Below are 24,848 nucleotides of genomic sequence, written 5' to 3' on the forward strand. Positions count from 1 at the left end.
ACCATCTGGAGAGTGAACCAGCACATGGAAGAGCTTTCTCTCTCTTTGTAAATCTGCTTTTTTTAAAAAAATATTTTAGATGATGCTTACCTAGTTTATCAGGGTGGAAAAGACTGAGGGTCAGGGAAAAGTGGGTGTGATCATTGTTTCCAAGTTTTCCATTTCTTTTTCCTGTATCTGGTGGCAGGAGGGAGATAAGGAGAGAAGCCACACCCAGCCTCCCAACTGCCCCAGTGCTGGGATGAGAACAGCCACCCAATACTGGCCCACACCGAGGATTCTGCCCAGGTGGCTTCGATAGTTCTGATATTTCTGCCTTTCAAATAAAAACAAATCTTAAAAAAAAAAAAAGTCTGAGTAAGCAGAAGACAAAACAACAACAAAAAGGACAGATGGTGGTGTAATTCTAGAAAAGGAAGAAGAAAACATACATAAGAGTCTAACCTCTGATTTTATGAGAATTCACTGGGAGCAAAGAGTGATGACATGGATAAAACTTTGTTGTGTTTAGCTATTTCCTATTAGGATAGTAGTAAATTTCCAATGACATGAACCAAAAGGAAATCAAGTCAAAGACAAATGGACTGCTGATACCAGCGTATTTTTTATTGTGAGTATGCAATCACAGCTTTGAAGATAGCAAACAACTCAAATATCTGCAAGGTAGAGACAGGCTTTTGGTCTCTTAAACACTGCCAGTATCATCCATCTGGGATTAAGTGTTGAAAACTAACCGAACCCAAAGTTAAATGCAATCTTGTTTCACTAATTTCCCCTGAAATTAAGGCCACTGTTTAAGAATATGAGTGAAGCGGCTAGCATGATGGCTCAGCTGGCTCGTCCTCCTCCTTTTGCAAGTGCCAACACTCCATGTGGGCACAGTTTTGTATCCTAACGGCTCCATTGTCAATCCAGTTTCCTGCTTCTGGCCCAAACTCCTGGGGCAACCCTGTACCTGAATAGGAAACCCAGAAGAAGCTCCTGGTTTCAGATCGGCTCAGCTCTGGCCATTGTGGCCATTTTAGGAGTGAACCAACAGGTAAAAGATCTGTCCTGTGTAACTTGGCCTTTCCAATAAAAATAAAATCTTTATATATATATGAAACTGTTCATGGAACCAAACAAACAGCAAGGTATTCTGTTGGGGGCTGTAGCTCAGGACAGAAAACATCCATTTTCCTCTTATATTTTCCTCATCTTCTTCTTGCAACGCTGGTTGAAAACAGGGGAGGAGCCCATGAGGCTGTCAGTGGAGTGGGAGCCGTAGCTGCTGTCTGAGTCATCCGGGCTCTGAGGGATCCCAGCTTCACTCATGCCCGACATGGGCTCCTCAAAGACATCGCTGCCCAGCACACCGTGCCCGGAGACATTACCCTCTTCACTCTCTTGAGGCTCCATTTTCACATGGGCCAGATTCCAAAGGGGAGATGCATTTACCTCTGCACCTGCAAAAGTCAAGAGCATCCATGAGCCAAGAACAGAACAGAGCAGGAGGCAGGGGTCCCCAGGCCTGACCAGCGGTATTTCAGCTCAGTTCCCTGTACTTGAGAATGTTGTTATTCTTTGCTTCAAAAAGTTATTACCAAATAATTACTAATTCTAGGGTGTTGACATTGTGATGCAGCAAGCAATGTGGCTGCCTGTGACCAATGCTGATATCCAACATGGGTGCTGGTTTGAGTCCTGGTTGCTTCATTTCCAAACTAGCTGTCTGTGAAGGGCTATGGGGAATCGGTGGAAAATGGTCCAAGCACTTGGAACCCTGTACCCATGTGGGGGGCCCAAATGAAACTCCCAACTCCTGGCTTTGGCCTGGCCCAGCCCCAGCCACTGTAGCCATTTGGGGAGTGAACCAGTGGACAGAAGATCTTTCTGTCTCTCCTCTCTGTAAATTTGCCTTTCCAATAAAAATAAGTATTAAAAAAAAAAAGAAAAAAGAAAAAAACCTCTGAGTCCTGGGATGGGCATATATCCAAGAATCAAGGAATACCCCCTCTTACTTGGAGCCTGAGGGGATGCTTCACCCTCCAGGTTCGATGGGAAGCGCTCGCCCTGCGCCCCAAGGACCCCCATGGGCAGAGTCTGGTCCCCAGGAGCAAGATCAGCCTCCAGCTCCTCGCTGACCGGAAAGGCAATGTCGCTCACAGGCTCCTCCTTGATCTTCACAGGCTTGCTGTCCTCTGTGGCTTTTTCGGGGTTCACGATCCTCTCATACTCTTCAGAGAGCTGCTTACTAATCTGTTGGCAAGCACAAGTCAATTTTCAAAAAAAAAAAAAAGTTAAAGGCAAGTCGGGTAGTCAGCTGTGGCGTGCCATAGAAAAGCTAACAAAATTTAACAAGTTTTAAAACATCCACTGTCAATAGAAGGAATATGTTTAAGGTATTGACTTTGCATTTATTTTTTAAAGCCATTTTATTTACTTCTTTATTTGAAAAGTAGGTTTGAGAGAGAGAGAGAGAGAGATGTCTTCTATCTGCTAATCAGATTCCCAAATGGCTACAATAGCTGGGGCTTGCCAAGCTTAAGCATGAAACTCCATCTGGGCCTCCAACGTGGGTGGCAGGTGCACAGGGATTTAGGCCAGCTTTCCCTGCTTTCCCAGGCACATCAGCAGGGAGCTGGATCAGAGGCAGAACTGCTGGGACTCAAACTAGTGCTCAAAAGGGATTAAGCGGAGCTTAACCCACTGTGGTAAAATGTTGGTCCCTTGAATTTGCATTTGTTTATAAGTGACAGAGACATGCCAAACAAATGTATTTTGCAGAAAATGTGTTTGTCATTAATTAAAAATTTAAAGGTTTGAACTAGTGTTGTGACATTGAATAAAGCCACCACCTGTGGCACCAGTATCCAATACAGACACTGGTTTAAGTCCTGGCTGCTCCACTTCTGAATCAGCTTCCTATTAATGTGTCTGAAAAAGTGGCGGAGGATGGCCGGCCCTATACCCATGTGGGAGACCCAGGTGAAGCTCCTGGCTCCTAGCTCCTGGTTCCTGGCTTTGGATTGGCCCAGCTCCATCCATTATGGCCACTTGGGGAATGAATCAGTGGATGGAAGATCTCTGTTTTTCTCTACTCTGCCTTTTTAAATAAATAAAATATTTTAAAAGAATTACATATAGGTAACAGGCAAGATGGAACTGTAACAAAAATTACATTTTTTGGCTACAAAACAGCTGTCATGGATAGCCCAGGTGGATCATAAGCACTGTGGGCAAGCTAAATGGCCCAGCAGAGGCCTTTTTTGTTGTGTGTAAAACATTACAACTCATAGCCTACATTTGGAGAAACCAAACAGTGAACAAATAGCTCACTTGAGTTCACAAGGGTTGAAGAAATTGTAACTTGTGGTTCTCAACAAAACTTGTGCCCCTCCCTACCACCTACCAGGCAAAATTACCTACATTGTTTTTCATAGCACATAACACTATCTGGAATTGTTCTGAACATGATTTGTTTACTTATTTGTGTTTTTAAGAATGCAAGCTCAAGGAATTTGTTAATTGCTGTACCCCACAATGTCTGGTTGGTAATAGCCACTCAAAAACCATTAGTTGAAGGAAAGCATGCTGGCCACATTCTCTCAGACTCCACCTACTGTGTATAGTTTCAGAGGAAGTATGAAGGAGCAGGGCTGCCCGCTGATGTAAACGAGCCCCTGATGTCAGGCCAGCAAAGTGAAGAGGTTGAATGAACACAGCAAGGGCCCTGAGAATATGCCAAGTTCACTTTGTACTCTACAGCAGATCCTAGCAGTCCTAGGCTGAGCGCCCTGGTCCAAGCACCATGCATTCATCTCACCTGTAACATGTATGTGTGATAGTCCTTGATGCGATGCTGCCAGAACTTCTGGAGAGACAGCACACTGCCAATGCCCACTTCATGGAACACTTGCTCCATAACATCAGGGAAAGGGGACTGTCCCAGCAAGGCCTCCCGGTCCACAGCAAAGCGCAGCAACTTGGTGAACTTCAGGCAATACTCATGGGCCACATCGGTGAGGGTCTCCAGGACACTCTCATTAGCACAGTCGAAGCCTGCATGGGCCAGGATTGTGGCCACTGCCTGGTACAGGAGCTGCCGACAGGACTGCCAGCTGAGTTCGGTCACAGGCTCCCCCTTCCCTCTGAAAGCAGAGGCATTGCAGTGTTGTTAGTGCTGGTGCGAGGTAATGACCTGCTGTCTGTCTTGGGTCAGTTCCTGGGTAGCCAGGTCCAGGAACATGTTTTATATTACTACTTTTCAAACTGAAAATACATTTTTTAAAAAAAATTCTTGCTTAGCCTTGTGGATTAACACCAGAATAAATAAATATCATGAATCACAATTAGAATGCCCATAGTATGCATTTCATATTAAATGCAAAGACTACACTCCAAGGATCAAGAAGCCACAACAGTGCTCCTAGCGAACTACGTGGCTTGAAACAGGCATTTAATAATATTTGAGGGGCCTGGTGCCTGGGGTCCTTGCCTTGAATGCGCTGGGATCCCATATGGGCGCCATTTCTGGTCCTGGTGACCCCACTTCCCTTCCAGCTCCCTGCTGTGGCCTGGGAAAGCAGCTGAGAATAGCTCAAAGCCTTGGGACCCTGAACCAGCGTGGGAGACCTGGAAGAGCTCTGGGCTCCCGGCTTTGGATCGGCCCAGTGCCAGCTGTTGCAGTCACTTGGGGAGTGAATCATCGGATAGAAGATCTTCCTCTCTGTCTCTCCTCTCTGTATATCTGACTTTGCAATAAAAATAAATAAATCTTAAAAAATATATATTTGAGGCATCAGAAAACACACAGAAAAGTAACATTTTCTTGGTTCAGAAGACCAAAGTTTACAGCTTAAGATTTCCCAAGCAACATTGCCCAAGTCAATTCCTTTATCCTTAGTTTCCTCTTGATGGTTACCAGGGTTACTGGGGAAAATAAGTTGAGAAAGGAAAGACACAGGGAAAACCTTATCTTACCGATAAAAGTCACTCTCTGGGTCACTGTGCCGGATCTGGAATGGTGTGTTGGCGTTCTTACAGTCTAAGGGCAGGAGGTCATCAGGCAGCGGGGGGGACCCCGGGCAGGGGGGAAGCGGTTCACTCTCTTCTGTCTTGACACCCTCCGTCTGCTGCTGACTCTGGGCCTGGGCCGTGGCGATAAGGTTCCGGAGACGGCGGTTATGCTGGATCAACTGAATGGTGTGGATGGTGAGGCTGCACGGTTCTGAGGGGACAGGGAGCATGGTGGGGGGCTTGGGCTTGTTGGCTGAGGGCTGGTGCATTGGGGGGTCATGGACTTCCACCAGGCGGAATTCCCGAGGGAGCAAATCGAAGGAACTTCTGTTGGTCTGGCTGGATGACATCGGTATCTCACCCCAGTATCTCAACATTGTGGAAGAAGTTGCCAGAGTTCTCAAGTTTAAGGTAGATGGTATCCTGATAGTAATGGGTTTCAATCTCTGCCAACTGTAGAATATAGGCTTCTATATTCTATATACAGAAATAAATAAAGTCCAGCCAGTTATTTACATAAAAGGCAGGCTGTTCAAGACCACTTAGGAAAATGTCAGTGTCATAGAAATGCAAGACCAAAAGTATTCTCCCTGCAATAAAAAAAAAAAAAAATTAAGAGAAATGTAATCGTTATATGCTGGCCATTAACACATGATGACCATTCCTACTGGACGCAACCACAAGCTAGAAGCTGGGCCAATGCCTTGGCACCCTGCCCCCATGTGGGAGACACGGAGGAGATCCTAGCTTCCAATGGGTACAGTTCCAGTAGCTGCAGCCATTAGAAAAAAAAAAAAAAAGCCATGTTTCTACAGTTGACCCTGTAAAAGCTGTGACTGATACCTGAAACATCTTTTCCCATCCCCCTCCCACATCCCTCGCTGACTTGGACCCATTGTTTTTTTTTTTTAAAGATTTATTATTATTATTATTATTTTTGGAAAGGTGGATATACAGAGAGGAGAGACAGAGAGGAAGATCTTCCCTTCGATGATTCACTCCCCAAGTGAGCACGACGGCGATGCTATGCCGATCCGAAGAGATCCTCTTCCGGGTCTCCCACGCGGGTTCAGGGTCCCAAAGCTTTGGGCCGTCCTCGACTGCTCTCCCGGGCCACAGGCAGGGAGCTGGAAGGGAAGCGGGGCTGCCGGGATAGAACAGGCGCCCATATGGGATCCCAAGCGTGCAAGGTGAGGACCTTAACCACTGCGCCACCGCGCCGGGCCCGACTTGGACCCATTCTTAAGCATAACTGAAGTCAGCCCCACCCCACCCACCCACCACCACTTCCCTAGTGCACCATCCCCCCCTTATATCTCACATCACACGCATGTCACATCATTTATCCCTATACTTAGTCAACTTTATCCACCCATCTACCTCTTATCGTCATTTCCTCTTTGTCTCATTTAGGCTTACTCTAGTCTTATGCCAGGTCTCATCATTACGGCTCCATTCCGTTTTCCCAACGACCCAACGGAATCGATACTATTATTCCCAGTTTTCAGATGTGCAAGCTGAGGCTCTAGGTCCCGCCCGATGGTACTAACCTACACAGCTTTCCTTGTTCCCGAAGGATACAGGAACGCTGTGACAACAGCAACAACAAAGTCGCCCTCCTGCCCCTCGCTTCACCGAAAGGAACAACCAAGGCAGGTGCCGAGCCCAGGGAACGCCAGGTCGCTCCTGGCTGCCGGCCCACAGACGCCAACCCCCGTGTCGCCTGGTGCCCGGCACGGCCGGGAGACGGGACGGCGTGGAAACCCACGGAAGCCGCTAGTCCTCGCCCAGACAGCCGCACCCCTTGAGGCCCGAACTCACGGCCAACAGCCCCGTAAGGGTCGTTTGTGAGACAGTGGTCCCCCAAACCGGAAGTGCTTCTTAACCACCCTCCACCACAGGAAGTCATCGCAATTCTGTCGCAACTTCTAAATATGTCCCCGTTCTGTTTCTGCTTATTCCCTGAAGCCTGTTTCTGCTTTCCTATTACTCTGACCCAACAACCAGTGTCACCAAGCTCTGAGGGGATCGTCCAGGTACCACTGTTCCTTCACGGTCCTCCAGAGAAGCTGCTGGGAGCAGAGGGGAAAGGAAACACGGGTAGGAACGCTGCAACCATGTGGGGGCAAGTTTCCAGGGGGCAGATTTCGAGGTTACCCGGTCGAGAATGGCTGAAAATCTGTCAACGCAGTCCGAGCCGCTGGCATCACCTGAATTCAATGAGGACTTTAAGAAGCCAGTCGTTCCGGGGTGCCCACCAGAGAAGGACTCTGTTGCCAGTGCCTCAGACCCCGAGGAGGGGAAGAAGGAGAGGCCCACGGCGCTGCTGGACTCCGCCTGTGCAGGGCCCGGCGTCCCGCCGCCTGTGCTGGACCGCGGGGAAGCCGGGGGTCCCAGGGAGGAGCCGCCTCCGCCGCGACCCCCTGTGTCCGCTTCCTCGGCCGGCGGCCCGGCCCGCGCTGCTCCATACCGAGAGCCGCCGTGGGGCGGCCGGGCCACGGCCCCCTACAGCCTGGAGACCCTGAAGGGCGGCACCATCCTCGGCTCTCGTTCTTTGCAGGGGATGAGCCGCTGCCTCTTCGGGAGGCTGGCCAGCTGCGACGTGTGCCTGGAGCATCCCTCGGTGTCCCGGTACCACGCCGTGCTGCAGCACGGGGCGCCCGACGGAGAGAGCGAGGGCACCGTGCCGGGCTTCTACCTCTACGATCTGGGCAGTACCCACGGCACTTTTCTGAACAAGACTCGCGTCCCCCCACGCACCTACTGTCGGGTGCGCGTCGGGCATGTGCTTCGCTTCGGGGGCAGCAGTCGGCTCTTTATCCTGCAGGTAAGTAAGGGAGGGAAATGTGGATGAAAATCTCAGGAGCCTAGTGGGTTGGAACCTGGGCTTTTTGGAAGCTTTCCTGGAGGAAGGGGGTTTTACCCATCAGCAATGATGAAAGTGCATGAACAAATCTGGCCACATCTCTGGACCTCTCTGTTCCTGTGGTTGTATTTCGGGAAGTAAATTTTCTCCTTCTCCGCCCCCCCCCCCCCTTGGTTCATCAGGGACCAGAGGAAGACAGAGAGGCAGAATCTGAATTAACTGTCACGCAGTTGAAAGAACTGCGCAAGCAGCAACAAAGGCTGTTAGAGAAGAAGATGCTAGGGGAAGATTCGGATGGAGACGAGGAAGCAGATGCTGCGGAAAAGAAAGGAAGCTCAAACATCCAGGATGATGACGTGGGCTGCACGTGGGGAATGGGTAAGAAATCAGTCACTGCCAGGGGTTAATATTTGAGATCACAGCTAGTGATAAGTGATTTTTTTAAAGGATTTATTTATTTTTATTGGAAAGGCAGATTTATGGAGACAAGGGGAGAGAAAGAGACAGAGAAAGATCTTTCATCTGCTGGATCACTCCCCAAATGGCTGCAATGGCCAGAACTGAGCCAATCCAAAGCCAGGAGCCAGGAGCTGCTTCTGGGTCTCCCATGTGGGTGCAGGGGCCCAAGGCTTTGGGCCATCTTCTACTCTCACAAGCAGGGAGCTGGATGGAAAGTGGAGTAGCCTGGATACTAACCAGCGTCCACCTGGGATCCTTGCACATGCAAGGCAAGGACTTCAGCCACTTGACTACTGCGCTGGGCCCCAAAAGTGATTTTTCAGTGATAGAGTTTTCGGTGACTCTTTTAATAGAACTGATACATTTTGTCATTAATCAAAACCCAGAGAGTTCTCGACTTCACTGATGCTACAAAGAAAAAAAAAAAAAAAAGAATTATGGGCACTATGGATTTCTTTGAATGTTTGTGTATGTATTTCTTAAGGATTTATTTCACTTGAAAAGTAGAGTAACATAAAAAGGGAGAAACAGAAAAAGAGAGATGTTGCATCGGTTGGTTCACTCCCCAAATGGGTCAAAAGCCAGGAACTCCATCCGAGTCTTCCACAGGGATGGCAAGGGCCCAGGTGTTTAGGCATCTCCTGCTGCCTTCCCAGACATTGTAGTGATGAGCTGAGTCAGAAACAGGCAGCTAGGACTCCTAACAAGGATGCCAGCATGAGATGTCAGTGCTGCAAGAGGTAGTTTTATTTATTGCTGAGGTCTAGGAGTATCACTGGAGTTATAAAACTATGTTCAAATAAAACAAGATATTCAATAAAAGATATCCTCTTGACTTTTTTGCAACTATCCTTAAATGTGGACTATCTAATGAGAAAACTTGTCTCCAAGCCAAAGGAATAAATTGTATTTTCTATACAATCAGACAATTTGAAGAGTAGGTGGTCGGGGATGTTAGAACTTGAAAGGGTAGATAGCCTTCATATGTAGTTGGCAGGACAAGATCAATAGTGTGAAATTGCTGACGTGTCAAAAACTAGGAACTGTAGTTTTCTAGGGCCGTGGTTCCAGAAGGGAGCAGTCACTGAGCACTTAATCTGCGCCGACCAATACAGGTGGCCGCCAGCTACAGTCATCCTGGAGCACTTGTAGTGTGGCTAGTCCAAGCTGATATTTACTTTGAGTGCACAAAAGGAGTATAAGATAGTCATGATATTTTGATTACATGCTGAAATAACAATTTTATCCGTTTTCATTTTGCTTTAAAAAAACACAAATTTTGTTTGCTTGAAAAGCAGAGAGACAGAATATTTTTTTCTGTTGGTTCACTCTCTAAATAACTGCAGCAACAAGGACTCTGGACCAGACCAAATCAGGAGCCAGGAGCCAGGATTTCTATCCTGATCTCCCACTTGGGTGGCAGGGACCCATGAACTGGGGCCATCTTGCCTTTCCTTCCCAGGCACATTAGCAGGAAGCTGGATTAGAAAAAGAACAGCTAGGAACTCGACTGTGGAATACCTGAAATGTAGAAACTGGGTGGAGGCTTATCAATTGAAAGGCATTCCCTGTTTAAGCTCCCATACCCAGATCTTACCAGAATCTTCCCTTGGGTTCCCTCTTGGTTAGCGATAGTCTCCATTCTCAATAAAATCAAATTTCACATTTTCTCACCACTCTCATTGTGCACACCATCATTCTTACACAACTTGAAGTAAGAATCAACTCAAGGGCCCGGCGCGGTGGCGCAAGTGGTTAAGGTCCTTGCCTTGCACGCCTGGGATCCCATATGGGCACCGGTTCTATTCCAGCAGCCCCGCTTCCCTTCCAGCTCCCTGCCTGTGGCCTGGGAAAGCAGTCGAGGACGGCCCAAAGCTTTGGGAACCTGCACCCGCGTGGGAGACCTGGAAGAGGCTCCTGGCTTCGGATCGGCATAGTATCAGCCCGTTGTGCTCACTTGGGGAGTGAATCATCGGACGGAAGTTCTTCCTCTCTGTCTCTCCTCTCTGTATATCCGCCTTTCCAATAAAAAAAATAATAATAATAAAAATAAATCTTTAAAAAAAAAAGAATCAACTCAAAATTTCTACAATAGTTTGAGAAGTACTAGGAAATTATATTGGAGATAAAGTATTAAACCTTAATTTGGGAAAATGAAAATGCCAGATAAGGAGCTTGTATTTTTTTTTTCACACTGTGATAGGTGATCTTGCTTTCGTTTATTTATTTTTAAAGATTTGCTTATTTTTAGGGCCTGGCTCAGTGGCTAAATTTTTACCTTGAGTACACCAGTATCCCATGTGGGTACCAGTTTGTATTCTGGCTGCTTAACTTTCCATCCAGCTCCCTGCTTGTGGCCTGGGAAAGCAGTCGAGGATAGCCCATAGCATTGGAACCCTGCATCCATACAGGAGACGCAGAAGAAGCTCCTGGCTCCTGGCTTCAAATTGGCTCAGCTCTGACTATTGGAGCCACTTGGAGAGTGAATCAGCAGATGGAAGATCTTCCTCTCTCCTCCTCCTCTCTGTAAAGCTCCCTTTCCTATAAAAATAACTAAATCTTTTATATATATATATCTTATATAAATAGTGATATACTGTGTGTATAGGGAAAATTAAGGTAAAAAAGCAAGTTTTGCCTTGTCTTGCAATTTAAAAATCTTGAAGATAGTCATAGTGGGGACTTTGTTTCAGCTCTCACCTCCCGTGAAAGCCATGCAGATCGTCTGTTCTGTCTTCTGAGCATCTTGGTTTTTCTTTCCAATATTTTACAGGTGAAGATGCTGTAGAGGATGAGGCTGAAGAGAACCCCATTGTATTAGAGTTCCAGCAGGAGAGAGAGGCCTTCTACATCAAGGACCCGAAAAAGGCTCTCCAAGGTTTTTTTGACCGAGAAGGTAACTGGACAGGTTTGACGTGGTGGTAAATCGGATCCCAGCAGTGTTGTCTGCCAGGGCTTGGGCTGAGGTTTATCCTAGAAATGGTGCATTTGATGTTGGCCCCCTGCCCTTGTGGTTGGCTGCTTCAGTCTTATTTTGAAAATGGTAAAAAGCTTGTTGGTTTTTCTTTCAGTCTTGAGAAAAAGGAAATGCTTTTAGTTTTTAAACTTTTTTTGTTTATTTATTGAGAGGCAGAGTTAAAAAGAGAAAGGGAGAGACAGAAAGAGAGTTCCCTGCACTGGTTCACTCCATAAATGGCTACAACAGTCAGGCCTGGACCAGATCAAAACCAGGAGCCCAGAGAACTTCACGGCACTCACATGAGACCCAAACAGCGGGTTAACTCACCATACCACAGCATCAGACCCTGACAGTGTTTATTTTCCTGACCCATCTCATTCCTCTCAAAAGACACTGGATCTTTGGTTAGAAAAATTAAGCCAGTTTCTTCAATTTTGTTTTTTTTATAATCCTTGACACAAATTTTAACTTTATATGATTAAAAGCATCATCACAGAGTATTATTTCAGTAGGAATACTTTAAATTTATGTGTGTGTACATGTGTGCTTATCCCCTAGCACTCATCCCCTAGCATCCCCAGGGAATTGGTTCCAGAATTCCTTTCTGCCAGGATACCAAAGTCTGAGATTTTGAAATGACATAATATATTCATATAACTTGTACACATTCTCCTGTATACTTATTCTTTTGTTTTAAAGATTTCCGTACTTATTTGAAAGAGTTTCAGAGAGGGACAGAGAGATCTTTCATCTGCTGGTTCACTACTTAAATGGCCATGTCGACCAGCGCTGGGTCAGGCCAAAGCCAGGAGCCAGAAACTTCATCCAGATTTTCCATATGGATGTAGGGGCCCAAGGACTTGGGGCATCTTCCACTGCTTTCCCCAGGTCATTAACAGGGAGCTGGATTGGAAGGAGAGCAGCTGGGACTCAAACTGGTGCCCTTAAGGGATGTTGACATTGCAGGCAGCATCTTTACCCACTAAGCCACAATGCTAGTCCTATCCTGTATACTTTAAGTCATCCCTGGATTACTTACAATATCTGTCGCTTGTGGAATATAGATGATATGTAATAGTGGTTATGCTCATTTTATAAGGAGTAATGATAAAGGAAAAGTCTGTGTATGTTTCAAACAGATTTGGCTTTTCTTACCCCAGTATTGCATATGAGATTGCTTGAATCCTGGAATGTGAAGTCTGAGGAGCTGAAGGACTGACTATAAATGAATGAGTACAGATATAGAGACATATATATAAAATATATATTATGTACATATTATCCATATCATTTTCTGCATTTGAGATTTGTGCTTCTGAAAACCAGTTGTGATGAACACGTAAGTCTACAATGTATGAAAAGTGTGAAAAGCATCTAGTGAACAAAACTGTGTATCTGGCAAGTTGATTGATCCAGGTTTGCATATCCAGAGGTATCTAAAGATAGTTTTACTGCACATTCGTCCTAATTTTATTGTCAGATGTAATCCCTAGAATTCAGAAGTGAAATGCGTTGAAATTTTGTATTCACTATGGTATAAAAGCTTGATGGTCTTATTTAGCTTTTGCTGTCTTTTTCTTTATAGCAATTAGTAATTTTTCTAGCCTACTGAAGTTGTTTTTTTTTTTTCTCCCCAGGAGAAGAATTAGAGTATGAATTTGATGAACAAGGACATAGTACTTGGCTCTGCAGGGTGAGGTATGTTCTTTTTAATGTCCATTCTCTGGAAAGTAGTCAACTCATATTTAATTTATGGTCATATGGAACAACCAGAAATAAATTTGGTCTGTTCATGATTACTCCTAACTTAGACCTTGGTGTGTTCATAAACTTACATTGTTAGGTGTTTGTGTGGGATCAGTAAACAGTAGAAGGAAACACTTTGACATCTAATGTTAAAAAAATAGAACAAAGTGAATTGAGGGAAGAGCTGTATAGGAGTCGATATTGTAGCGCACTAGGTTAAGCCACCTCCTATAATGCTGACACCCTAAATGGTCACTGGTTCAAGTCAGTGCTTCTCCACTTTGATCCAGCCCCCTGTGAATGCACCCAGGAAAGCAGCAGAAGATGGCCTGGGTGCTTGGGCCCCTGCACCCTGCGGGAGATCAGGATGAAGCTCCTGGCTTCTGACTTCATCCTGGCCCATCCCTGGCCCTGATACTCATCTGAGAAGTGAACCAGTAGATGCAAAATCTTTCTTTCTCTCTGTCTCTGTCTCTCAGCTTTCCCTTTTGCTCTGAAACTCTGCCACTTAAATTTGTAAAAAAAAAATCTTAAAAGAAAAAAAGCCATGTAAGAAAATGTGACTATTATTGCAGCATATTTTTTTCACGAGAATTAGAATTTAGTTCTATACTACTTTTCTCCAAACCATTGCAGATTACCTGTGGATGACTCAACTGGCAAACAGCTGGTGGCTGAAGCCATTCACTCAGGAAAGAAAAAAGAAGCAATGATCCAGTGCTCACTGGAAGCTTGTCGGATCCTCGAGACTCTGGGGTTGCTGCGACAGGAAGCAGGTGAGCGCGTGAAAGTACTTTTTGCTTTTTGTTAAAAAGAAGACCGGACCTGCCACAGTAGCCTAGTGGCTAAAATCCTCGCCTTGCACGTGCTGGGATCCCATACGGGCACTGGTTCTAATCCTGGTGCCCCGCTTCCTATCCAGCTCCCTGCTTGTGGCCTGGGAAAGCAGAAGAGGACAGCCAAAAACCTTGGGATCCTGCACCCACATGGGCAACCCGGAAGAAGCTCTGGGCTCCTGGCTTCGGATTGGCGCAGCTCCGGCTATTATGGTCACTTGGGGAATGAATCATCAGACGGAAGATCTTCCTCTCTGTCTTTCCTCCTCTCTCTAATCTGACTAAAACTGAGAAGCCCAGTTAATGACTCAATGACTGATTCCTCACTTTGCAAGTGCTAGGCTCTCCTATGGTTGTCCTGGCTGCTCCACTTCCCATCCAGCTCCCTGATTGTGACCTGGGAAAGAAGAGAAGGATTGCCTAAAGCCTTGGTACCCTGCATCATATAGGAAACCCAGAAGAAGCTTCTGGCTCCTGGATTTGGATCAGCTCAGCTCTATCACTGTGGCCATTTAGGGAGTGAAGCAGTAGGCAGAGGATCTTTCTCTCTATTTCTCCTCTATAAATCTGATCTGCCTTTTCAATTAAAATAATCTTTGGGCCATCCTTAACTGCTTTCCCAGGCCAAAACAGGGAGCTGATAAGAAAGTGGCACCATCGAGGGCCCGGCGCGGTGGCGCAAGTGGTTAAAGGTCCTCGCCTTGCACACCTGGAATCCCATATGGGCGCCGGTTCTAATCCCGGCAGCCCTGCTTCCCTTCCAGCTCCCTGCCTGTGGCCTGCGAAAGCAGTCGAGGACGGCCCAAAGCTTTGGGAACCTGCACCCGCGTGGGAGACCCGGAAGAGGCTCCTGGCTTCGGATCGGCATAGTATCGGCCCGTTGTGCTCACTTGGGGAGTGAATCATCGGATGGAAGATCTTCCTCTCTCTCTCTCCTCTCTGTATATCTGCCTTTCCAATAAAAAATAATAAAAATAAATCTTTAAAAAAAAAAAAAAAAAGAAAGTGGCACCATCGGGACATGAACTGGTGCCCATATGGGATCCTGGTGCATACGCAGCGAGGACTTTAACTGCTAGGCTAATGCGCAGGCCTGAGTGTATGTGTTTTCAGATTGATTTAAATATTTGAAAAATGGAGTTAGAGAGGAAGAGACAGAAACAGATGTCTTCTGTCCACTGGTTCACTCACAACATGCTACAGTGTCTGGAGCTAAACCAGGCGGGTGTCAGGATTCTAGAACTCCCTTCTGGTCTCTCGCGTTGGGATAGGACCCAAGCCCTTGCGCCTGCTTTCACTGCTTTCCCAGGCACATTGTCAGGGAGCTGGATCAGAAGTTAAGCAGCCAGGATTCCAACCATGGCTAATGTGGGATGCTGATGGCGCAGGCTGCGGTTTAACCTGCCCTACAATGCAGAGAGAAGGAAAGACGGGCATAGAGCTTCCGTCTGCTGGCTTACTCCCCAAATGGCTCAATGGCTGGAGCTGAGCTAATCTGAAGCCAGGAGCCAGGGACTTCTGTGGGTCTCCATGTGAGTGCAGGATACCAAGACTTTGGACCATCCTGTACCACTTTCCCAGACCAGAAGCAGGGAGCTGGATAGGAAGTGGAATAGCCTGGACATGAACTGGTGCCGCATGAGATCCTAGAACTTGCAGGCTGAGAATTAGCCTTTTGGACCATCATGCCGGCACCTCCGTTTCTTTAAATAGCCTTTCAGTGATTTTTTTTTTTTATATTAAGTGATTTGCAAGTCTTGATTTTTTTTTTAACATTTTTCTTGAAGAGGTATGTTCTTTTAGGGCGTTTTGCTCTCCAGACCTGCTGTAGAGCCTTTATCTGAGACTCTATTGCACTGTCAAGCTTGAGATTTCCTTGGATTTTCTCCTGATAGGTTTTCTGTTTTCAGATTTTTCTTATTCTGTTTCTTAATTTGTTCCTTTGTTTTGGTGGAGCACATCTTGCTGTAGTTTTAGCACATTAAAAAGCTGGCACAGCACCAGAGCACATGGGAGAGATGGTCTCTGAGAAAGGATGCATTGCAAATGAACTTGATTAACCCTTCAGTCCTGGAAATGTAATTATTCTGCCTTCACTCTTCATTAGCAGTTTATGTGGAGATGGAATTTTTTTTTTTTGCTTCTATTTTTTTTTATATACAATTTAAATGTCTAATACTAGATAAGTGGTCAATTTTTAGATTTTATTTATTTGTTTGAGAGACAGCACTCCTATCTGCTGGTTCCTTCCCCAGATGCCCACAGTGGTCCATAACTGAGACCAAAGTTGGGAGCCAGGTGCTCAACCTAGGTCCCCTGTTTGTGGTCGGGTCCCGGTTAATTCATCCTCACTGCCTCCCAGTGACTGCCTTAGCTGGGAACTAGAGCCATGAGTGGGGCTAGAGCTTGGGCCTGGTGATGCAGGATGCGTGCATCCATACCTGGTGCTTAGCTACTAGGCCAAATGTCTGCACCAGCCTCCCTTTGTTAGTTGTGCTTTCATTTGAGAGTCAGAGCGCGCACTGCCCTCCTGTGGTCCCCTCTCCTGTCTGCCTTGCTTGGAGCTGAACCAAGAGCTGGCTTCCGAGTGCTGATTTCCCACCGGACAGGAACCCAGCTTGGCTCATTATCGCCTGCTGCCTCCCAGGGTGCAGATAACAGGGAGCTGGAGTCAGGGATGGAGCCAGGTCTGTGTGGCATGTGGCTGCTCCAGCTAGAGCCTTAACTACTGTGTCTGAAGCTCATCCTGTGCATTTTCATGATCTGCATTTCCCATTCATTTTTGATAACACTTTGTACTTACACTTTTTAAATTTTTTTAAAAAAGATTTATTTATTTTATTAAAAAGTCAGATATACAGAGAGGAGGAAAGACAGAGAGGAAGATCTTCCATCCGATGATTCACTCCCTAAGTGAGCGCAACAGTTGGTGCTAAGCCGATCCTAAGCCAGGATCCAGGAACTTCTGGGTCTCCCATGCGGGTTCAGGGTCCCAAGGCCTTGGGCTGTCCTCAACTGTTTTCCCAGGCCACAGCAGGGAGCTAGATGGGAAGTGGAGCAGCCAGGGATAGAACTGGTGCCCATATGGGATCCCGGCGCGTTCAAGGCAAGGACTTTAGCTGCTAGTCCACGCCGCCGGGCCCTGTACTTACACTTTTGTTCAGCTTCAATACTTTCAGGAATTTACTCCCTAAATCAATACTTTTTTTAAAAATGATTTATTTATTTTTATTGGAAAGTTAGGTATACAGAGAGGAGGAGAGACAGAGAGGAAGATCCTCCGTCCAATTGTTCACTCCCAAAGTGAGTGCATTGGCTGGAGCTGAGCCCATCCAAAGCCAGGAGCCAGGAGCTCTTCCGGGTCTTCCACATGGGTGCAGGTCCCAAAGCTTTGGGCCATCCTCGACTGCTTTCCCAGGCCAAAACAGGGAGCTATATGGGAAGCAGGGCTGCCGGGATTAGAACCAGTGCCCATATGGGATCCTGGCATGCAAGGTGAGGACTTTAACCACTACACTATTCGCTGGGCCCTAAGTTAATACTTTTAACATTAAAAAATTCACATTGTTATTGGCAATAATAAAATATTGGAAAAAACTTTAAAACCCCACATACGAGATTTTCTGGGTAAAAGATTGTATGTGTAAGAGTACACACAAAGGCAAATAGTAATGAGGAAGAGCTCTGTAAATAAAAGTTCTGCTTTCAGGATTTTTTTTAAACAAGTGAGAGTATAGTATGCTGCCTTTTGTATAATAAAGAAATGCATGGGCCCAATTTGATTGCTCTATTGGTTAATCCTCCACCTCCAAGTACTGGGCTCCCATATGGGTGCCGCTTCATGTCCTGACTGCTTTGCATTCAGCTCCCTGCTTGTGGCCTGAGAAAGCAGTAGAGGGCGGCCCAGGGACCCTGTCCCCATGAGGGGGATGCAGAAAAAGTTCCTAGCTCCTGGCTTTGGATTGGTTCAGCTCCAGCCATTGTGGCCACTTGAGGAGTGAATCAGTGGACAAAAGATCTTTCTTTCTGTCTCTCCTTCTCTCTGTGAATCTGCCTATTCAATAATAAATAATATAAAAAAAAAAGAAAAAAATACATGGTATTACATGGTGTGTGGCTATCCTTACCTGTGGTTTAACTGCCTTGCAAAATGCCCACCTCAGCACTTTGTGTTTTTATTTATATTTTATTTTTATTTGTTTGTTTATTTTTTTAAAAGGCTTCATTATTTACTTAAAGCTAGAGTTGCAAAGAGAAAGATCTTACATTCTTTGAATCACTCTCCAAATGGTCTCAGTATCTGGATATGGGCCAGGCCAAAGTAAGGAGACCGGAAGTCCATCTAGTTCTTCCACAGCTCCCATGTGGGCGTCAAGGGTTCAATCGCTCCAGTTGTCTTCTGTTGCCTTCCAGATGCAAATATCCAGGAGCTGGATAGGAGGTGGAACAGCCAGGACTTGAACCATGTGAGATGCCAGTGCCACAGGCAGAGGATTAGCACACTGTGCCACAATACCAGCCATAGCGTTTTGTTTTTATATGTCATTTGGCAATTTATAGAATGCCATCGTTCAGTACTTGACTGTAGTATTTTGATTTATTTACTTTTTTTCTTCTTCTCATGAAGGTTATTTTATGATCAATTATTTTATCCATCCCTAGTATCTAGGAAAAGGAAAGCCAAGAACTGGGAAGATGAGGACTTTTATGATAGTGATGATGACACATTCCTGGATCGCACTGGTCTGGTTGAGAAGAAGCGATTGAATCGAATGAAGAAGGCTGGGAAAATCGATGAGAAACCAGAGACCTTTGAATCCCTGGTAAGTTTTACTTATAGAAGTAGTTATAGCCATTTATATTTTTTAGTCAAATAATGCTATATTTAAACCTGTTTTGTAACTGTTGTGGCAGAAGCCTTAGAGTCGGGTACTGAGGCGTAGTTTTTCAAGCTCTGTATAAACAACTGGTGTTAGCTGAGTTGTTCAGTCTCTAGGCCATAACTCATCCGTTATAGACTTTTTGTTTGTTTGTTTTTTGGCTTTTGGGTTTTTCTGGGGGGATATGATTTCACCCCTAAAAAAAAAAAGGGAAAAGTTCCAATTTATGGTATCTGGGACGAAGTTGACTATAGGCTCCTGGCAGTGAAGAAGAGTTGAAGCAATTGTTAGGAGTGGGGTGTGGTATTAATGAAATAGAATGTCCTTTGTGAAATTATCATGCATTGAGACTGTGTTTCGTATATTCAGAGCTTAAAATGTCCAGAGGCTGTCCTTTGGATTGGTCAGTGAAGACAAATGCCTTGTGAGTAAAATAAAATGAGTTGCTCATTCTGTTTAACTCTGAGTTTGTTAACTCAGAAATTGATTCAGCTGTAACTAAATAGGCAAATGAAAGTATTCGCTCCATAAGGAGCCTGAAAGAGTTAACGTGTGTTAACCCTGTTGCTATTGGGGTTACAGGTTGCAAAGTTAAATGATGCTGAAAGGGAGCTCTCTGAAATTTCTGAAAGGCTGAAAGCCTCAAGCAAAGGTAAGGCTTTCATCAGGTATCTGTTGAGCACCTGCTTTTCGTGTAGTGAGGTGCCCTGCCCCATACCCTGGGCTATGTTGGTTAGTAATATGTATCATACAGAATATGGGGTCTTGCTAAGGAACAACAAGGCACTTTAGACTGAGAAAGATTACTAAATCATTTGCTTAACCCCTTTATGAAGCAGTTGAAGGAAATGAAGCCGAGGCAGACAAAATGTTTTCCCAATGCCTCGCAGCTCTAACCTGCTTCTTTTCCCCTATTTTAGTAATGACTTTTGTCCAGCTTTATGTGGGTGAGTTCTCAATTCATGCTGAATTGACATGCGTGACCATCTTCCTAAGCGTGTGCATCATCCCTTTCTTGTGTAGCTCTGTCCGAGTCACCGTCGCAGGATTCTTTAGATGCATTCATGTCAGAAATGAAGTCAGGGAGCACGTTAGATGGCGTGTCCCGGAAGAAGCTTCACCTGAGAACTTTTGAACTGAGGAAAGAACAACAGAGACTTAAAGGGTTAATAAAAATCGTAAAGCCAGCAGAGATTCCAGAACTAAAAAAGTAAGTCTTAATTATGTTTGGAATTTTACACAAGCATGGTAGCAGAGATAACATTTTGAATTGTTCTTTCATCTTCTTAGATAATCGTTATGTGGTAGGACAGTAAGAGACCCTTCAAAGCAAGGGTGGGGAATCTTTTCTGCCAGGAACCATTTGACTATAACATTGCTCATGGCCCATAAAAATTATTAACTTAAAAAGTAGCCTGCTCTAGTTTTATTGACTCCTTAGTCCCGCCTGTGGTTGCCTTGGCAGGGCCAGACCAGATGATTCCTGGGCCTTTGAGGGCCCTTAGGCTGGATGTCCTCCACCCCTACAAGCATACAAGGCGGTGCTTTCACAGAGCAGCCAACAGCCTGTTAGTCTGTGAACTCTAGGCTGTTAGTGAATTTTTGCAGAAAGGTATTGATTCCTGGTTTATGGGAAGGCTACAGTTTTTTATTTACGTCTTTTAGTGCGTAGTAAACAATATGCATATGATGCTGATTTCTCTCATTTAGAAAGGCCTTTGAATGGTAAATAAATATAACTGGCTGCTCAAGAGAAATATAGGTAAAGGTATCAGTTGACAGGCCACAGAAAAAGAAATACAGGTGGCTTTTAAGTATATAAAAATTACTTTGAAAACATATGAATCCTAAAAGTAATACCTTACCTTTTTTAATCCATTAAATTGAGATTCGTTAAATATGATAGTACACTGATAAGGCTGGGGTGAAAAGACATTTTCTAACATTGCTTGTTGAAAACCAAATTAATACCTTCCCTGTGCAGGGCAAGCTGACACTGCCCATCTTGATAACAAATGCGCGTGTCCTTTGAACTTCTAGGAGTTTGTTCCTCGCATTCTTAGGAAATGATGAATATATGTTGCAGCATTGTTGTTAATAATTCAAAGATTAGAAATCACTCATGTTTATCAAAGGAAATGGGTTTAACAAAATAGTGGCAGGCACTGCAGGTTTTACCTGTATTTGGGAGCCCTGCATCCCATGTTGGAGGTCTGGTTTGAGCTGAATTTGAACTGTTCCATCCTTCTGGTCCAACTTCCTGATAATGTGCCTGGGAAGCAGCAGATGATGGTCCAGCTGCTTGGGAGACCCGTATAGGATTTCTGGCTCTTTTTGGCCTGACCCAGCCCCAGCTGCTGCGACTGGGGAGTGAGCTAGCAGACAACTTCTCTCTTTTCTCTCTGCTTCTCTGTCAGTCTGCCTTTCAAATAAATAAATAAATTTTTTTGAAAAATAAATTATATAATAGAACATGTAAGAACATGTATTTATGTGTTATCGGTATAGACATATGGTGTTTTTATTGCTATATGACCATGAAAAAATGAGGCAACTATTTAGGTGGAACCATTGTCAAAAGATATACTAAATAATAAAAGCAAGGCATAGAACAATATATGTATAAAAGTGCTGACTGTCAAAAAAAGAATGGTGGTGTGGGAAGAATAGTGGCCTATGACTACATAGAATCTGTTAAGGTCAGCTTTGCTAAAACCTGACTCTGAGATTCTTCTTCAGATGATTTCTTGAGAGAATGTGTTCATTGGAAATCCATATGGGAATGAGAGCAGCCAGTGGAAGAAGCTCAGTAAAGATGTTGGTTAGTGGGGCTGGTGTTGTGTTATAGCAAGTTAAGTCATTGCTTGCAGTGCTGACATCTCATATGGGCAGCAGTTTGAGTCCCAGCTGCTCTACTTCCAAACCAGCTCCCTGTTAATGGGAAAAGCAACAGAGGGTGGTCCAACTCCTTTTGTCCTTGCACCCATGTGGAATACCCAGAAGCAGCCTTAGGCTCCTGGCTGTGAACTGGCCCAGCGCTGGTCATTGCAGGGAAGTGAACCAGTGCATGGAAGACCTCTCGGTTTTTCCTCCTTTCTCTGTAACTCTGTCTTTCAAATAAAAATAAAATGAATCTTAAAAAAATAGAAAATGGGGCCTGGTGCAGTGGTCCAGTGGCTAAAGACCTCGCCTTGTATGTGCCGGGATCCCATATGGGCGCTAGCTCTAGTTTCAGCAGCCCCGCTTCCCATCCTGCTCCCTGCTTGTGGCCTGGGAGGATGGTCTGGGATGGCCCAAAGACTTGGGAACTTGTGCCTGTGTGGGAGACCCAGAGGAGGTTCCTGGCTCCTGGCTTTGGATCGGCTCATCTCCAGCTGTTGCGGCTACTTGGGGAGTGAATCATCGAATGGAGAATCTTCCTCTCCTCTTCTCTGTGTATCTGCCTTTTCAATAAAAATAAATAAATCTTTTTTTTGTTTGTTTGTTTTTTATTATTTTTTTTTTAGAAAGGCAGATATACTGAGAGGAGAGACAGAGAGGAAGAGCTTCCGTCTGAGGATTCACTCCCTAAGTGAGCGCAACGGCCGATACTATGCCGATCCAAAGCCAGGAGCCTCTTCCGGGTCTCCCACGCGGGTGCAGGGTCCCAAAGCTTTGGGCCGTCCTCGACTGCTTTCCCGGGCCACAGGCAGGGAGCTGGAAGGGAAGCGGGGCTGCCGGGATAGAACCAGCGCCCATATGGGATCCCAGGCTCGCAAGGTGAGGACCTTAACCACTTGCTCCACCACGCTGGGCCCAAAATAAATAAATCTTAAAAAACAAAAACAGAAAATGGCTTTTCAGGAGGGCCTGAATAGCATCACAGATAACATTCAGTTAAAGGCCTTGGATATTTATATAGCTCTCATCACACACATATCTAGGGGTGAAGGGAAGAGTGTACAGTGATTCTGAGACAAATGTGTGTGTGAGCCTTTTTGGTAGCTCTGCTGGTAGGCCTAGTAAAGGGAATATGGAACAGGTACGAACAGCATCTGCTACCTAATATGTAAAGAATTATATAAAAAAATGAGAGCCTCATTGCTTCCGGGAAAGGGAAGTGAGCAACTGGCAGATAGTGATGGAAGGGAGGTTTTCCTCTCCTGTATCCTTGATACATTTTCTGTTTGAACATTTAAATATACTTTACATCTTGATATGCCTGTTTTTAAAAAGATTTATCTTATTTATTTGAAAGGCAGCATTACAGAGAGAGATGGAAGGACAGAGGGTCATCTTCCATGTTCTGATCCACTCCCCAAGTGACCACAATGGTTGGAATTGGGCCAGACTAAAGCCAGGAGCCTGGAGCTCCATCTGGGTCTCCCATGTGGGTGGCAGGGTTCCCAGGACTTGGACCATACTCTACTGCTTTCCTAGGAGTATCAACAAGGAACAGGATGGAAACTAGAGCAATCAGGCCTCAAACCAGTGCTCATGTGGGATGGCAGTGGCTTAACCTGCACAATGTTGATCTTGTATTATACAGGTTGTTTTTCTTTTTTTAAGATTTATTTCTTTTTATTGGAATGTCAGATTTATAGAGTGAAGGGGAGACAGAAAGATCTTCCATGTTCTAGTTCGCTCCCAAAGTGGCCGCAGTGACCAGAGCCGACCCAATCTGAAGCCAGCAACCAGGAGCTTCTTTCAGGTCTCCCACTTGGGTGCCAAGGCTTTGGGTTGTCCTCAACTGCTTTCCCAGACCAGAAACAGGGTGCTAGAAAGGAGGTGGAACCAGGATATGAACAGGTACCCATTTGGGATCCGGCACATGCAAGACAAGTGTTCTGCAGTGGTGTTCATGTGGTCAGTGGCTACTGTATTGCATAGTGCCAATACAGAATATGTCTGCAGTGGTGTTCATGTGGTCAGTGGCTACTGTATTGCATAGTGCCAATACAGAATATTTCCATCATTGCAGAAAATTCTACAGGACAGCACCTCTTTAGACTGTTAGTAACTATCTCCAGCCAATGAAAATGTTGAGGAGCTCTCCAGCTGCAATGTATAGTCCTATCTGTCATCACTCTGATTACTTATCACATAGGAGATGCTAATCCTCACACCTCTCCACTTACACACACACTTTTTCTTTCTAGATTTATTTGAAAGGTAGAGAAAGAGGGTGAGAGAGACAGGGAGAGATCAGTCTTCCATCCACTGTTTCATTTCCCCCAATGCCTGTACGTCAGGGCTGGGGTAGGCTGAAGCAGGGGCCTAGAAGTTTATCCAGGTCTGCTAGTTACTGAAGAAGCGCTAGAGTGACCTGCTGCCTCCTGGAGTGTGCATTAGCAGGAAGCTCCATCAGAGATAGGGTAGCTCAGGCTTCAGCCAGACATTCCAGTTTTGGATGGAAGTGTCCCAAGCCAAATGCTTGCCACACACCTCTTTTTTTTTTTTTAACTTTATTAAGAAATGTTATGTATTATTAAAATAAGGGGAGACTCCAGGGAGCTGATGGGTTGGTTTTACTGGTTAATCGGCCTGCAAACACCATCATCGCATTTGGGTGTCAGTTTGTGTCCTGATTGCTCCATTTCCCATCCAGTTCTCTGCTTGTGGCCTGGGAAAGAAGTAGAGGATAGCCCAAATGTTTGGGACCCTGCAGTCATGTGGGAGATCCAGAAGAAGCTCTTGGCCCCTGGCTTTGAATCAGCTCAGCTCTGGCCATTACGACTACTTGTGTATGGAAGATCCTTCTGTATCTTCTTCTCTCTATAAACCTGTCTCTCAAATAAAAATAATAAAGACATCTTTAAAAAAAAATAAAGGAAACTCTAGGTAAATACGGTGTTTTTCAAAGGCTGATTGGCAATAGGGTCAGCATGGACCCATCTCCAGCTGGCTACTGAAGAGTTCATGTTTATTTTCCTTCACCAGTCACCTTTGTACTGGACTCAGCGTTTGAATGTGTAGTCACAAAGCGCTTTGCAAATCTTGCCCCTAATAACTCTGCATATTACAATTAGTCCTGTCATTGTGTAGTCGCACTCTGCTGGCTTAAATGCCTCTTTCTTATTGTTGTATTTTTTAAAATATATTTTTATTTTGAATTCTGAATAATG

General features: G+C 45.2%; 2 protein-coding genes across 6 annotated transcripts in view; one reads left to right on the top strand and one right to left on the bottom strand.

Annotated features, from left to right (window-relative positions):
* Positions 1–1,112: 1,112 nt before the first annotated feature.
* LOC121166259 (STAGA complex 65 subunit gamma-like) lies at positions 1,113–6,851 on the bottom strand. Its single transcript, XM_040995364.1, has 5 exons — positions 6,549–6,851; positions 4,963–5,588; positions 3,806–4,130; positions 2,001–2,238; positions 1,113–1,445 (listed from the first exon to the last, which is right to left on the bottom strand). Exons 2-5 carry the CDS (start codon positions 5,373–5,375, stop codon positions 1,183–1,185), a joined length of 1,239 nt encoding a protein of 412 aa, XP_040851298.1. The 5' UTR covers positions 5,376–5,588; positions 6,549–6,851; the 3' UTR covers positions 1,113–1,182.
* A 282-nt stretch (positions 6,852–7,133) lies between these two features.
* LOC121166279 (kanadaptin-like) overlaps positions 7,134–24,848 on the top strand; it is a 57,027-nt gene continuing 39,312 nt past the window's right edge. For 4 of the 5 annotated variants that reach the window (XR_005885382.1, XM_040995405.1, XM_040995407.1 and 1 more), the window contains exons 1-8: positions 7,150–7,825; positions 8,047–8,242; positions 11,097–11,219; positions 12,920–12,980; positions 13,665–13,804; positions 18,527–18,687; positions 19,327–19,396; positions 19,768–19,954. Coding sequence is in view for 4 of the 5 variants with exons in the window: in XM_040995405.1 (XP_040851339.1) it covers positions 7,166–7,825; positions 8,047–8,242; positions 11,097–11,219; positions 12,920–12,980; positions 13,665–13,804; positions 18,527–18,687; positions 19,327–19,396; positions 19,768–19,954 (1,598 nt within the window). In the remaining variant the exon portion in view is untranslated. Of the gene's footprint in view, positions 7,826–8,046; positions 8,243–11,096; positions 11,220–12,919; positions 12,981–13,664; positions 13,805–18,526; positions 18,688–19,326; positions 19,397–19,767; positions 19,955–24,848 lie in introns of all 5 variants that reach the window. The other variant, XM_040995408.1, reaches the window with a different exon arrangement.

The sequence above is a fragment of the Ochotona curzoniae genome, unplaced genomic scaffold (genome assembly GCF_017591425.1).
Source record: "Ochotona curzoniae isolate NIBS_2020 unplaced genomic scaffold, NIBS_Ocur_1.0 patch106, whole genome shotgun sequence".
NCBI lineage: Eukaryota > Metazoa > Chordata > Mammalia > Lagomorpha > Ochotonidae > Ochotona > Ochotona curzoniae.

What these genes read in the sequence shown, in the direction of transcription:
- LOC121166259 (XM_040995364.1), bottom strand. Translation starts at nt 5,375, where the DNA reads ATGTTGAGATACTGGGGTGAGATACCGATGTCATCCAGCCAGACCAAC. An exon ending in ATCACACATACATGTTACAG is followed by an intron (nt 2,239 to 3,805) that starts GTGAGATGAATG and finishes GCTTGCCAACAG; the next exon opens with ATTAGTAAGCAGCTCTCTGA. An exon ending in AGCATCCCCTCAGGCTCCAA is followed by an intron (nt 1,446 to 2,000) that starts GTAAGAGGGGGT and finishes TGACTTTTGCAG; the next exon opens with GTGCAGAGGTAAATGCATCT.